The sequence below is a fragment of the Triturus cristatus genome, chromosome 9 (genome assembly GCF_964204655.1).
Source record: "Triturus cristatus chromosome 9, aTriCri1.1, whole genome shotgun sequence".
Classification (NCBI taxonomy): Eukaryota; Metazoa; Chordata; class Amphibia; order Caudata; family Salamandridae; genus Triturus; species Triturus cristatus.
Genome location: NC_140592.1, coordinates 804,033,158 through 804,049,143, shown reverse-complemented (window position 1 = coordinate 804,049,143; position 15,986 = coordinate 804,033,158). Strand labels below are relative to the sequence as shown.

Sequence of the window (15,986 nt, the reverse complement as noted above, 5' to 3'; positions counted from 1 at the left end):
TGTAATATAAATAATGAGAACTGCAATAACTACAGATGTCCGGGGAGAGCGCATGTGAATCTACAGCCCTACATGCCAAGAACAGATGCTTAGTGGGTAAGTAACATAATCCGTTGGAGGCGTGTGTGCTGTAGATACACATGATTTGCATAGACTATATAGCAGTAATCTCCCAAAGCGGTGGCTAACGAGTACATGTTGCTGTTGTCTGAAAAAGTGTCTTTAGGACTGCATTGGCTTGTTGGCGTGCTAGCACATCCACACAATAGTGTTTTGTAAATGTGTGTGGGGTAGACCATGTTGCTGCCTTACAGATGTCAGATATAGAAATGTTACCTAAACAGACATAGATGCCCCTATTTTGCGAGTACAATGCACTCTAGGGGGTATAGATAAAGTTCTTTTAGCTTTTACATAGCAAGTTTGAATGCATTAAACAATCCATCTTGAAATGCCAGATTTAGAGATAGGATTGCCTTGTGAGGTGGAGCATATGCAACAAACAGTTGCTGTGTTTTACGAAAATCTTTTGTACTTTCGATATAATACAATAACGCTTTTCTGACATCAAGTGTGTGAAAAGCTCGTTCTGCTACAGAATCAGGTTGAGGGAAGAACACAGGTAACTCAACCGATTGGTTAAGATGAGTTAAGATGGGTTGGTGCGAAGAACTACCCTATCTTTATGAACCTGAAAGAAGGGTTCTTCTAAGGTTAAGGCCTAAAGCTCACCAACTCTCCTTAATGAAGCGATTGCAATGAGGAAGGCAACTTTCCATGAAAGGAACTGTAAAGGACAATTGTGTAATGGGTCAAAGGGTGGACCCATGAGTCTTGTAAGTACAATGATGAGATTCCATACCGGTGCCGGAGGTATTCTGGGTGGTATTACTCTTTTTAAGCCTTCCATATAGGCTTTAATCACAGAAACTTTGAATAAAGATAAATGCTGTCTTCTTTGCAAATATGCAGCTACTGCTGCAAGGTGCAATCAAATAGATGTGTAAGCTAGACTAGTTTGCTGTAGGTGCAGAAGGTAACCAGTAATGTTTTGAACAGAAGTATCTAGAGGATTAATATTGTTGTTATTACAATAGATAACAAATTGTTTCTATTTTGCTGCATAACAATCTCTGTTAGTGGGCTTTCTTGCTTCTTTTAGAATAGTCATAGTCTGGTGGCAAATTTAAGTATCCAAACTCTATAACTCAGGAGCCAAATCGCTAAGTTGAGCTCCTAGGGGTTTGGGTGTCTGATTTCTCCACGGTTCTGAGTGAGAAGGGTGGAACTGAGATGCAGCTTTTGATGTGGAACCACTGAGAGTCCCAAGAGTGTGGTGTACCACGGTTGACGGGCCCATGTGGGAGCTACTAAAATTAGTGTGAGCGATGTTTGCCTGAGCTTTCGAACCAGAAATGGAAGGAGTGGGAGAGGCAGAAAAGTGTAGGCAAATATCCCTGACCAATTGATCCATAGGGCATTGCCATTGGAGCAAGGGCGTGGGAACCTGGAGGCGAAGCTTGGGCATTTTACGTTGTCCACTGTGGCGAACAGATCTGCTTGTGGAAATCCCCATTTTTGAAAGTATGGAAGGAGAACTTGTGGATGAAGTTCCCACTTGTGTACTTGCTGTCTTTCTCTGCTGAGGTTGTCAGCAACTTGATTGCTGACTCCTGGAGGGTGTTCTGCCAGAAGATAATTTTTGCGATGAATTGCCTAGCTCCAGATGGTCTGGGAGAGGCAGGACAGCTGTAGAGAGTGTGCCCCCCACCTGTTTTTCTACATAGTACTAAGCTGTCATGTTGTCCGTGCGGACCAGGACAACTTTACATATGAGATGAGACTGAAAAGCTTTCAGGGTTAGAAATACTACTAGAAGCTTTAAATAGCAGATGTGGAGATGTTTCTGCTTGTTGTCCCAGAGACCATGAATTGTGCAATTGTGGAGAAAGGCACCCCAACCAGTGGGAGTTGTGTCTGCTGTTAGCACGATCTGTGGAACAGGGTCGCCCTTTTGCTAAATGTTTTTGGTTCCACCACTGCAGAGAGCGATGGGTGCGGCTGTCTACCAACACTAGATCGGTTAATTGACCCTGTGACTGATTCCACTGACGTGCTCTTCATTCCTGTAGAGGACGAATGTGTAATCTTGCATGAGGCACTATTGCAGTGCATGACGCCATCATTCCTAACAGTTGCATAAAAGTCCTGGCTGGTAAGCTTTGATCGGCTTGAAACTGTAATAACAGAGTTTGAATATTGCAAATTCTGGCTGCATTGGGAGAGGCTAGAGCCGTGTGAGTGTTGAGAATCACTCCCAGATAGGATTGTATTTGTAAGGGTTGTAGATGAGACTTTTGAGTATTGCAGTGAAGTCCAATTGGTGGAGTAGGTTTAGCGTGGTCTGAGTATGTTTTAGACACTTCTGATGTGTGCTGGCTTTGATGAGCCAGTTGTCTAACTAAGGGAAGACATGAATTTGTTGTCTTCTGAAATGAGCTTACACTACTGCTAGACATTTGGTAAACACTCTGGGAGCAGTAGTTACTCTGAATGGGAGTACTTTGAACTGATAGTGTTTGCCTGCTATCAGAAATCTGAGATATTTGCGATGAGCTGGATGGACCCGAATGTGAAAGTATGCATCTTTTAAGTCTAATGTGGACATAAAATTGCCTTGCTGCAGAAGTGGAAGCACCTGTTGGAGCGTTGCCATATGGAAGTGTTCTGACAATATGTACTGGTTTAACACTCTGAGATCCAAAATTGGTCTCAAGGAGCCATCCTTTTTGGGATTAGAAAGTAGAGAGAGTATACCCCTGATCCTTGGTACTGTAATGGAACTGGTTCTATGGCTCCCTTTTGCAAGAGAGATTGCACCTCCTGTTTGAGTAACTGTAAGTGGTCTGACGACAGTTTATGAATGCGAGGTGGAATATTTGGAGGGTTGGTGGTAAGCGGCAGGCAATAACCATGTCGGATAAGATCGATCACCCATTTGTTGGATGTTATGGATTGCCAAATGGAGAGAAACTTTTGAAGTCTTCCCCTGACAGGTGTTAAATAATCGGGGGAATGTGGGCAAGTCACTGTTTGTTGGGAGAAGGGGAGTTACGCGCTGCGGCACCTCTAACCCTACCTTTGGAATTGTTTCCTCTTTACCCTCCTCTATAAAAACCACTAGAGGGAGAGGATTTGGTGTTGCCTTTATAAGAGGAAGCATTTGAGTCTGAGGATGTGGTTTTAGACCCTCCTCTGTAAAAGGAGCAGTGAAAGGAGCCTCTATTTGGTGGGGACTGGAGCGCTCCCATGGACTTTGCCACTTCCGTGTCTTGCTTCATTTTTTCCAAAGCCTGATCGAATTCAGGACCAAACAGGTGTTGCTTGTCAAGAGGGGTGTTTAAAATGGATTACTGAACCTCAGGTTTAAACCCCGAAATCCTAAACCCCGCATGTTTTCTGAGGAGAATGCTAGTATTTATTTCCCTAGCCGCGGTGTCAGCAGCATCTAGATCACATCTGATAGAAGAGTTAGAAATAAGTTTGCCCCCCTGAACTGACTCTCGAGCTTTGCTTTTATGTTTGTCTGGGAGATATTGGAGCAGTTGCTCCATCTCATCCCAGTGTGCCCTGTTGTACCTAGGTAGTAGGCCCTGTGTGTTTGCGACGCGCCAGTGTTTAGACGCTTGAGCAGCCACTCATTTCCCCGAGGCATCTACATGCTTAGATTCCTTCCCCGAGGCATCTACATGCTTAGAATCCTTGTCTGAGGGAGGTGCATTAACAGAGGTTTGTGAATTAGCTCTTTTGCGAGCATTGGACACCAGTAGGGAGTCGAGAGTTAATTGCCCTTTGATAAATTCAGGAACAGATGGAGATGGTTTATATTTTTTATCGGCTCTGGGAGTTAAAATACATGCTCATACAGGGTCTTTGAAGATGTCCTCTGCATGCCTCATCATGCCCTTTAGCATAGGGTGTGTTTGTATCTTTTTAAGTAACCAATTGCTCAATTTTGCACAGTCTTGTCTGATTTTTGTTTCCAATTGGCATATGAACAATGTTTAAAGAAAATAGAATTCCGAATGGTGCTAACTCTTTTACAATGAACTGTGCTGTAACATCTTTTACATTGGTTTTATGAAATATTTTTTGCAATGTTTATGCACATGTGCACTTTGATGGTACTTGGATACCGAATAAAGTTCATTTACTACTACTACTACAAACTTGTTGTAGGTCGGTGTAAGTGTACTTGGCACGGCACCGAGGACAGAATTGGAACAGAGTTTGTTCCGTTGACGGAAGGGTTAACTGACGCGCCTTGGCCCGAGGGCCACCCCCGATGTTTCCGATGATAGAGTGTTTCTTGAACGATCCGATATCCGGAGAAGAGGGAAACACGTACGAGAACAATACCGTCGAGGGTAAAGTGGATTGCGCACCAAGGGGAACCCGAAGAACGGTTTCGAAGCGGAGCACAGCAATACACTTCCAAACCCGATGGCGGAAAAAAACAATCTAACAATGGAGTCGATGCCCATGCGCACTATCACTGATAGGAGGAGTCACGTTACCTCGTGACTGGAAAGACTTCTTCAAAGAAAAACAACTCGCAAACATCCGGACCCAACACTAGATAGCACGAGTATGCAAAGCCTGTGAATCTACAGCACACATGTCTCGAACATAAATAATTCCTCACCTAACTTCAAACATCCTATAGTTAGTTTCATCTTTCAAAAGTATTGCTACATACTAGCGCTCTCCAAAGATTTTTTTTTTTAATAACATCTAGCTTTTGCAAGAAGCAAAATACAATTCTTTGTGACAGATACGTACAAATACTATTTGATGAATCTCTAAAAAACATGTCCATCCACCACAGTAATGGATAATGGAAGTAGAAGTTCAGTCACTTCAGCCAACCCTCTACAATCCAGAGGACTATCTACTTCAAGCATTCTTATATCCAATATGGGTGAGGGCCTAATAAATTTCATCAGAGCTATGCAACAGAACCATGCGATGGGACCACATGAAATCACATGAAACAATCCTGAAACCTTATAAATGTTCAAAATTGTATGAAGAGTAGCACGACTTTAGAACTTAGATTGCTGAAAGTATTTTTAAATGACCACAAGGTGACCCTCTCATGCTACATAAATAAATGGGATAATGTAAATGAAAAGGCTGAAAAGACCCAATCATTTGCAATACCCTGTGACGCATAAAAAACATAGCAACTTGCCGCACCATATAAACATCAACCTTACTGTAACACCACAACACTTATGATTCTTAGGGACAATCCTTCAAAAGAATTGATATGCACGCTTTCCGTAGAAGCAACTTAACATGCACTTTCTGAAGATCAAGCTCTGGGCTTCAAGAACCAATAATCCCAGCTAATTCTAAAGTAGGCGCTAAGGGTAAGGATGGTTCAAGTAAAAAAGGTGAATAAATTAGGGAAGTGTTCCAAACAGAAAACACTGATGGTTTAAAAAAAAATGTAATTAGAAGATGTAAGAACCAAACCCAGCAGATGAAGAGTCGAGACAGTAGTCCTCAAGACCCTTTGCATTTGGCTGAATGTTGAGCAGACATCAAGCATGCTGCTTGTGGCAGCCAGGTGAGGGACATCAACCAAGGGACCATGGGCCACATGTACGTACGTGAAACATTGCGAGTTCCAAATTGCAATTCCATGCAAATCGCAATTAGGAAATTGCAATTTCAAATGTACTAAGCTGTATTGAGTTCCATTTGAGATTCCCAGTGGGTCGCATATGGACCTGCCTCATTAATATTAATGAGGCATGCTGCAATTTGCGACCCATTGGGAACTGCTGAACACACAGGGATGGTGGCCTGCTGGGGACAGCAGACCACCATGTCTGTGTTTGCTTTTAAATAAATCAACTTTTTTTTTAATAGATGCAGATCATTTTCCTAAAAGGAAAATGGGATGCATTTCAAAAAGAAAAATGAATCGTTTCAGTTTTATTTTTTAAGCGTAGGCAGTGGTCCATGGCAAAAACATTTTCCCATGAATTCACAAAGGAGAAGGGGTTCCCGTTTGTGAATGCATTGATATTGGTGTCAAAAAGTGAATGTTTTGGGACCGAATTTCAGTCGCAAAACATTTGTACACAGGACTGCAAGTCGCTATTGAGAAGGGACACTGACCACGCCCCTTCCTAATACTAAATCGTAACCCATTTTGCGATTTGATAATAGGTTACTGATTTGCAAAATAGGGTTTTGTAAATAGTAAAATGCTTTTTTTTGGTCGCAAACGGCCCAATTCTGCGGATCTGGCATTTGCGACCAAAAATAAGCTATGTACATGTGGCCCTAAGTTTCCTGAAAACCAGAACTGAAACTTGCAGTGCAAATGTAGAAATGAATTCACAAAAGTATAGCCAAGCATTAAGACTAAGGGACAACGTTGCATTGCGGGCCCTCGGGCTCTGTAGCGGCCGGCCTTGGTGGTTGTAGGCCCTTGTATGTATTTATACTGTGTAATAAAGGTTTCTTTGAAGAAAAAAAAAAAAAAAAAAGACTAAGGGACAAGTTGAAAGACCATAGTTCTTCAAATTTTGATTCCTTGATCATGGCTGCTCTTAACATTGTTGCTTTTGGAAATATTTCTTGTCAACATTTGAGGGAAACTGCGCTTTTTTAGCAGCAGTCCCTGCACTTTTTGCCCCCTTTTTGCAGATTTTCATCTTTGACGGTGCACTATGGCCTGCTAACCAGTGCTCCTCCCTTAAAACAAAGTCATGTCTGACTGTTCTACAATTGGCAAAGGCCTTTGGTACCCCTGTAGGTCCCTAGTAAATGGTACCCCTGTTCCAGAGGGTATGAGTATTAAAGAGGGTGCCTAAGGGCTGCAGCACATCTTATGCCACCCTAAGGGACACACACACAAATTCCACACAGACTGCCTTTGCAGACTGCATAACATGGTGAAAACCATTGTCAAAAACATTACATGGCACACTGCTATGGACCATGCCAAAGACACTGCATGGGTTATATGTAAGTCACCCCTACAGCAGGCCTTGGAGCCCTAAGGCAGGATGCATAATAGCACATGTGAGGACATATCTGCATGAGCAGAGATGCCCCTGTAATGTCTAGTTCCATTGATGGATATTACAAGTGAGCAGGGAGGCCATCTTAATGTATGGCCTAGGCAATGATGAAAACGAGTTTCACAGCTACATAATGGCTTTGCTGAAACCTATGGTGTTTGGTATCAAACACCTTTAATTAATAAACCCACACTCATACCAGTGATGAATTTATTATTACATGCACTCAGAGGGTACCTTAGAGGTATACCCTGAACCCTACTAGTCCTCTAGAGAGGTGAGAGCCCCGCTCTCAGAGGTCAGGAACAATGTCTGCTCTGGCAGGAGGTGTTTACACCTCCTCCTAACAGGATGGCTAGTAAATTAACATGTCAAGGCAGGGAGCTTTAAAGAGCTTATTGCCTTTGATATGCAAGCCTGTCTTCCCCATACCTGGAGGATGTCACCCCCTACCCTAAGGCCCATTTGGCACCAGGCTGAACAAACCTGTAGGGTGGGCAGCCTGAAGTGAACAAAAAGACAAGAATTCCACCATCTTGTGTGGGGTGGAATAAGGAACTCTGGGACAAAGTGGTCATCTAGGGGGGTTTAGTGACCCCAGGGGGTAAGTAGCCCATTGGCTACTACCATTTTTTACTCCCCTTAACGACCCTAAATTATATTTAACTACTGGGAACCGAGCAAGAAAGAACAAGCATTTGCAATGCAATAGGTCTCGCATTAGGAAGAGTTAAAGCTATTGGCATTGCAAATGATAATACTTTTTATTTATCTTTTGTTATAAGTAACAAATAAATGAAAGACGTTGTTATTTAAAATGGCAATCGCTCCGCGCATGTAAATGCAAGACCTATTTCCTTTGAAAGAAGCGGCTGCTATTGCCCCTGGCTGTTTGAAAAGTGTAAGTGCACATGGCAGTGCATGTTGCAGGAAAGCATGTTATGCCTGCAGCAGGAGAAACGCATCAAAGAAAATAATTTTTACAGATTAAATAAGATATACTGTGTAACAGAAGTAAAAGGGCCAGTTGTTATGGGAGGTTACGAATGTTGACAAGGCGGTACTAAGAAGGGACTAACAAGCTTATTAAGAATCAGAAGTCAGTATTTACAAACGGCAATTACATAATTGAATGAAAAATATGGGCGGAGAGTAGGCGGAGCTTGAAGTCCGTAGTCAAATACAGCATTCCTCACAGAGCAGCCCATGCGCTGGCTATGCTCTATCGAAAAACCACTTTGTGCACATTCATGCACCGTGTGCACAGTGCATGGATGTTGGTGGGCACTACATGTTCCCCCTGGGCTACTTACTAGTGGCCCAAGGGGGACGGGAGCCGTGCTTGGGCCCCCCAAAGTCCATCGTTGTCTGCATTTTTATGGTGGTGGTACTGCAATGAAAAGTGGTACATTTGTGGTGGTGTTGTGTTTGTTGTTATTACACCTATGTGTGTACCAGAAGCCACATGTTTAAATCTATTTATGGTTGCTGTTGTGTGTTTCCTTTTAATTTGTTCCCTGATGGGTGGTGGTGTATGTGCTTGGTGGAAGTGTGCAATGCTAGCTTGTGTTGTCAATTAGTGAGAGTGAGTCAGTGAGAGTGAGTCATGAGAGAGAGAGTGAGTCAGTGAGAGTGAGTCAATTAGTGAGTCATTGAGAGTGAGTCAATTAGTGAGTGAGTCAGTGAGAGTGAGTCAATTAGTGAGAGTGAGTCAGTGAGAGTGAGTCAATTAGTGAGTCAGTGAGAATAAGTCAGTGAGAGTGAGCCAGTGAGAGTGAGTCAATTAGTGAGAGTGAGTGAGTCAGTGAGAGTGAGTCTGTGAGAGTGAGGCAATTAGTGAGAGAGTGAGTCAATTAGTGAGAGAGTGACTCAGTGAGAGAGTGACTCAAACGCGAGTTTCTTGGCTGCCTATTTCCCCTGAGAGTTCACCTATGCAGTCATACTGTTCATGTTTCCTAGTCCTACATTGTTATTTAAAATCATATATAGTTTTACGTCAGAAAGATGGACTGTGTGTTCATCTTTTTTCCCCATCATTTATGAATACGCAAAAGAGCAATGAGCCAATACTAGCTCTGCTAGATACCAGTCGTGTGGCATACGAGGACCTCCATGGAGAATAAAAGCTGAGAGAATTTTGAACACAGCCTGACTACGGGGGACAGTAAAATCTGAAACACATTGTGGAAGGAGAGAAGCAGACGCAGCTCCGTGGGTTGCAAACAGAAAATTGCTTCACAACATAGCTGTGGTACGATCATTCTGCTATGAGATGTATGTTAGAGGATTTACAACAGATTATCAGTGGGCCTGAAAATGCTTGTGGCTGGCTACAGAAACTTAAAACAGAGGGTGTCAGACTGGCACTAGAATGTGGCCGCCTGTGGAATGGTAAATAGGTGAAGAGTGAGGAAGCTGGATGGTCAACGTAAACCAGAATAGACGTTTGTATAAAGTAAAGAATGGACATGGGAGTGGGAAAGGGTCCAAAAAGGACAAGCATTGGCCACACGCGCGCCTCGCGCTTAAAGTAAAAAAAAAAAAAGACAAGCCCGGCGGAGCGTGGCGCGCGCGCGCTTCGGGGTGGGGGAGTGCATTCCAGGCGGGGGAGCGGACGCTTTGAAGTGCTCCCAAAAAGCGGATTGCATGGCGGCACAATGCGCGTGATTGTGCGAGTGCTAGCCATTCGATCCGCTTTTTGGGAGCACTTTTAAAACCCGCTTACAATAGTCTCGCTTTGCGATCGCTTACGCGATAGCAAGGCGAGACCTAAAAAGGACCGAAGAGAGCATGGACTGAAGACCTGCACCAACGACTGGTGCAAAACCCTGCCAGGTGGCTTGCACTTCGACCATTGCAGGACCATTTTTGCCAAACACTGGACACCCTCCCCAAAACCCTTGGAGGACTACCCAGCCCTTCAACAACCGGGAAAGATTTCCGGTGGAGTAGAGGAGCTGCTCCCCTGCATCTGCAGGTACTGAAAAGCATCTCCTGGCCCACCGTCTTTTCAGCCATCGGGCTTACTGAAGGAGCAGCGCAACAGAAGAAAGGTCTTACTACTCCCGGAGGTAAGATCCGTCTCCATACCGAGTTTGGAAACACCAGGAATTTCAGCAGCCGCCCAGCACCAATACCCTGAGTACAGGAGCAGTTGCAGCAACCAAGGGTTGTTGGTGGTCCAGTCTCGACTCCAACAGCACCAAGCAAGACCTACTGTTGAGGGACATCAGGATTCACCAGGTAAGAACAGAGAGTGGCCCTGCTTCTACTCTTCACCAGGTCCCCAAGACGCAAAGTGAGCTTATGACCGACTGCAACCCGATGCCTCAAAGTACCCCTACATCTCAACTCCACAGCCCAATTCCGAGGGAGGCAATGGTGCCAACATGGTTCTGAGACCCTTAGGAGCTGAAGTCATCATTGGGTTTGGCCATATTGGTCCACCAGTCGCCGCCTGCAGTCTCTTTCTGCAGGAACCGAGAACAGCGAGAGTCTACAGCGACGCTACCCCGGTGAACTAATTCCCACTGCACCCGAGCCCCCCAGCCCGAGTGGACCGACAGTGTCCCTGCATGCCCGAAACCCTCAAGACTTGAGCCCCACCTGTGGATTCGACCTGACTGCCCCCCCCCCCCCCCCCCCCCCAGTCCCTGCTTGCAGCCTCTTTTCAACAGGACCGTTTCCCACTGACTTGAATGGAGCACCCGATGCAGAAAAGCACCTCTGCCCCTGAAAGCCTCAGAGCCGACAGAGGTTACCTGTCGGTACAGCCTTTGGACCTTGTCCCATACTTACCTTGAGTCCTGAAAGTAATTGCTAAGAGACCAAATGCAGTATATGTTTTCCCCCAAGGGTTAACATTGGTGCTTTAAAGATACAATAACAGTGCATTTTAAGTCTTGTAAAACCACTATCTTTAAAAGTACTTACCCAGTTACGATGATCTTGGTGTCTAAATTCATATGAAAATTTGTGCTATTTTTATAAAGTGGCGTTGGATTTCTTTATTGAGTGTCTGCCTCATTTACTGACTCTATGTGTGCAATAAATGCTTAAAACTATCCGCTGATAAGCCTAAACTGCTTGTCCACACTACCACAAAAGAGAGCATTTGGGATTATTATTTTAACCCCTGTAAAACTGAGTGTCGACTGGACTGTCTGCATAGTGTACCTCTTTTAAATCAATGACCACAGACGCTAAAAGTAAGTAAAAATAAAAATGACACGTTAATGAAAAATGAAAAGGGTTTTTAGGGTGGTATGAATATGGTTAAGCAGGTATGCCTTAGTTGCGACAATATCAGGGGATGGGATACAAACATTTTTTTGTGTGTTTTCAGTTAACATATGCCTGATTAAAAGACTGCTGGGTGCGTCAACATCAGAAGAGGTTTTTGCAACTGTAATGTGCACTGTCCAGTCCACTATGTTGCTCAAAATCTTATATCTCCAATTGTAAACATGCTTAATGAGTCATTCTATATTGAATCCAAGTCCTACAGACTAGGCATAAAAACACAAATATCATCTGCATTTAAGATAGGACAGACCCCTCCAATCTCCGCCTTCACAACCACAAAGACAGCACTTTAGGGTTTTTAGGAGTGACTGATGCATTCCTAAATTACTCTGGTAGGAGGTTTTTCAAGCACACACAAGACTTTTTCAATGAAAAAAATCCTATGATGTTCTTATAAGGTCACCACCTATCCTTCTTGTGCTCTGGTCCCTTAGCGCCAACCTTGGATCTTTTTTTCTGTGAAAATAAACTTACCTCAAAGGTTGAACCTGCACACTGTAGATAGTGATTACAATAATTGCATCTTTAGATGGGTGGAGGATGTTTCATATCTCCAATGCCATGCAAACAACACCTGTAACTCACCCTTAATTCTCTGTGGCATTCCAGCACTGTGTGCGGATCAGCATTTGGGTCCAGAATTTGGGACCTGTGCCTTCTGTTTTCAGCACTTTCCAACCACAAAAGAAAAGAATGGCTTGTTTCATGAAAATCCTATATAATAAAAATAAATAAAAAACAGGTTTAGAAATGCGCAATTAGAGAAAGAAACAAGTTGTACTCTACTTTACTGCTGTAAATGAAATTAATAACAAAGCTACTAAAATGAATCCAGATTGAAGAATAAGAGGACTTCTATGCTGAACCACTGGTAACTAATCTGTTTATATATATGACTCAACATCATTATTAAAGAAATCAATAAATACTTGCTTTAACAAAGCATTATAATGTTTTAAAAAAAAATGTTTTACACATTTTGCCAGTTGATTTTTTTAAAACGAAAATAAAATGCTTTTTGGATTTCTTTGTGTTTCTTAATTTATTTGTCTACATAGTCCTTCAGTTCCTACAGAAGAAATCTAGTTCCAATTCTAGGTGCCACTTCTATTTCACAGCCTCAACTACATTATATAGTACCAGTTCACAAAGAATGACTATGAGGCCAATTAAGAAATATCCACAGCATCTAACACTTAGACCAATGCATTTTACCTTCAACATTACGTTTTGTGTTGGGCAAATATAACATGCCTGAAGGGTATATGAGATGTTTAGTGCATCTGGAAGATGCTCAAGTCTTAAAGTCAATTCACACCTGAACACCCTTGTTTAGTGACTACAAGAAATGTTCTGCGGTGAACTTTGAGATGCTCTAGGCATCTCTTAATTACGTTCAGAGAATTCCAGACTCATAATATCAAATCTTATATTCCCTGGATCTGGGCAGTGTGGACAGAGTCCATGTCTCAGAGTTTGCAAGGACAACGAAGATAAACAACAGTTCTTTGTGTCTATCCATGGAGCTATGTTCAATTTCGTCATGAAGATCTCTCCTTCTTCCGTCGATTGGTACGAGCATAAGAATTTTAAATGTTATATATCTATTTTTGAAATTTTCAAATCAAAACAGCTTTTCTTTGTATCGGTACCCTTTGAACGTCGAAAACGATCTTCCCACTTCTGGAGTACTGCTTCCACAACTGTAATGTTTACAGTGTCCTTCTTAGAGTACCCTGTACACTTGTCTATTAGGAACAGGAGGTAAATGCCCCTTAGTATTGTAAAAAAATAATCACTTTTGTTACGTTACTGCTGATTTCCTTTTACTTGAGGAAGCCTGATGTGGTCTGATTGACAAGTGGCCTGGTACATTGTAGGGTAGAATTACAGCCTGGAACAAGATGTATTTCTCTACCATTTTTCCACTGCAGCACTCAAAATCAGAAATAAAAAAGAGCATTAGCCTTCAGTAACTTTGTATCTCTCCTGCAATCGTAACCATGTACCCAAATTAACTGCACATGACCTCTATTAGAGGAGTCTCCCCTCTGTTATCATTTGCTCCAGACATGCATTTGCTAGGTGTTTAAGCCTATTGAGCTTTCAATGTGCAACATATGACATTCTATTTTGTCTGTTTGCCAGGTGACTCAAAGGCACTAATTTCTTGTCGTTTCTTATATTACCTTATCTAGTTTTCAATCATTTGGTACTGCATGACTAACAGCAAACAATATGTGACATTAAACTTTCTTGGCCTCTTGCTTCTAGTGTCCCCACGGGGACCTTAGTGTTTCACCCGCATTTGGATAACATCCCACCTAAAAAAAGTGTCCATCCTAGAGGCATGTTGGCACGGACTGGTCTCTTCTGTAAATGTAATACCACAGATCTACATACTAAAATGGCACCATGGCCACAGGAAAAAATGAATGGATGTATAAACTGATGAATGATCTGCACATATGTATTTATTGGCGTAAACCATCTCTGGGTATTGGTCAAGAGATGCTCTGTGGGCCCACCAGTGGGTGAATGTAGGAAGCTGGCTCTTTATATGATATATTAAAATGAGATATATTGTGTAACCATGGGTTCTCTTATGAGTGGACAGGGGCTTGCTATGGCAATCCCAAGTGCTCTCATAAGGGGTAGTGTGCTTGAGCAGCATTAGGCTTATCACAGAGGAGTACAAGATATCAAAAAATACACACGCTGGGTCAATAAGTGAGACACAAGACTCAAGAAGGAGATCCACACCAATTTATAAAACTATATATATTTATAATTATCTGTATATATTTTTAGGCATCAGAAGAAAATCGTTCAGTTAAGTACGTTTTTAAATGGGAATTCTTTTCAGTTCAAAAAGTTAACTTTTAGTGCAATTTTTACAAAGTGCAATGTTATCCTATGGGACAAAGTTAGTGCGTCTTTCAGGTATAGTACAGCGACTTATGGGACACTTTTTCAGGAGTTGAGGTGAGTGGTGGGCGAGGTCCAAGGTAGCACCAGCAGAACACCACCAGCGGGACAAGGGCAGCCATGTGCAGGGGTGCAAAACAGCTTTGGGTGCCCAATGTTACTCTATGAGAAACGGTCGCAGTGAAAAGAGGCTGCAGGCTTCAATCAATGAATCAATTAGCATTTGCAGAGCGCAGCACTGTCAGCCCTAGAGGCATCTGGTCACTGAGGGTGCCGTGTCTCAGTCGAAAAGCCAGGTCTTGAGCTTCATTCCTGAAGTCAGCCGAGGGTTGGGAGGAGGGTCGGGGGGTGGGAACAAAAGGGGTGCTGTTCGGAGGTGGAGGAGTAGGTAATAGAAGAAGGAGCGGCCGCCAATGCAGATGCGGCGAGTGTGTGGGAGGGCGAGCAAGACAGAGCTCAGGTGTCTCGCAGGCAAGTGAAGATCAGTCGATGGTTGCGGTAGGATGGTCCTTGCTTGTGTGGAGCGTGTGTGACGATCTTGAACTAGCATCTCTTCTGGATGGGCAGCCAGTGGATGTTCCTGAGGTGAGGGGTGATGCAGGTACATTTGGGGAGGTCTAGGATGAGTCTCAGCGCTGTTCTGTATGGTCTGGAATCTTTTGAGGAGTTGGGTGGTGATTCCGTTGTAGAGAGCATTGCCATAGTCAAGGTGGCTGGTAAAGAGGGCCTGCGTGACGGTCTCCCTGGTGTGGATTGGGATCCATCTGAAGATTCTGCAGAGGGTATGGAAACAATAGGAGACAACTGTGTTGACTTGTCGTTTCATGGTCAGGTGGTTGTCAAAGATGATGCTGAGGTTTTGTGAGTGGTTTGTTGGTGTGGGCATTGGTCCGAGTTCTGCTGGCCATCAGCTGTGGTCCTATGCAGAGGTGTTCTTCCTGCAGATTAGTACTTCTGTTTTGTCGGAGTTCAGTTTGAAACAGCTGTCTTTCATCAATTTAGCTAAGTCGGTCATGGCATTGCAGAAGTTGGTTTTGGCGTTTGTGGGGTCCTCGGTGAGTGAGAGGATGAGTTGAGTATCATCAGCATGGGAGATTATGTTGAGGCTGTGGGATTTGCCGAAGTCTGCGAGGGGGTCATGTAAATGTTCAACGGGTGGGCTGAGGGATGAACCTTGGGGTACGCCACATGTGATGTCCTTGGGTGCGGAGGTGAAGGGAGGCAATCGGATGCTCTGTGTGAGAGGAAAGAAGTGATCCACTTGAGGGTGTTTCGCTGTATGCTGGCATTCTGGAGTCTTTCGATGAGGGTGCGGTGGAAGACGGTGTCAAAAGCAGCAGAGAGGTCAAGGAGGATCAGGGTCGTCGTATCTCCGTGGTCAAGAGGAAATTTGATGTCGTCTGTTGCGGCAATCAGCATAGTCTCGGTGCTGTGGTTGGCACGGAATCCTGATTTTGAGGCATCGAGTAGGTGATTGAGTTCCAGGTATTCGGCTAGCTATTGGTTGAATCCTTTCTCGAGTACTTTGACCATGTAGGGGAGTAGGGAGATAGGTCGGTAATTTTTAGGTCGCTGGGGACAGCCAACAGCTTCTTTAGGAGGGGCCTGACCACTGCATGTTTACATCCGTCTGTAAAGGTTGCTGTGGAG

General features: G+C 43.6%; 1 protein-coding gene across 1 annotated transcript in view; it reads right to left on the bottom strand.

The window, feature by feature from the left end:
• LOC146798869 (nesprin-2-like) overlaps nucleotides 1–15,986 on the bottom strand; it is a 194,839-nt gene that overhangs the window by 50,655 nt on the left and 128,198 nt on the right. Inside the window, exon 16 of the mRNA XM_085626205.1 lies at nucleotides 11,994–12,122. Within this exon, the coding sequence (XP_085482331.1) occupies nucleotides 11,994–12,122 (129 nt within the window). The remainder of the gene's footprint in view (nucleotides 1–11,993; nucleotides 12,123–15,986) is intronic.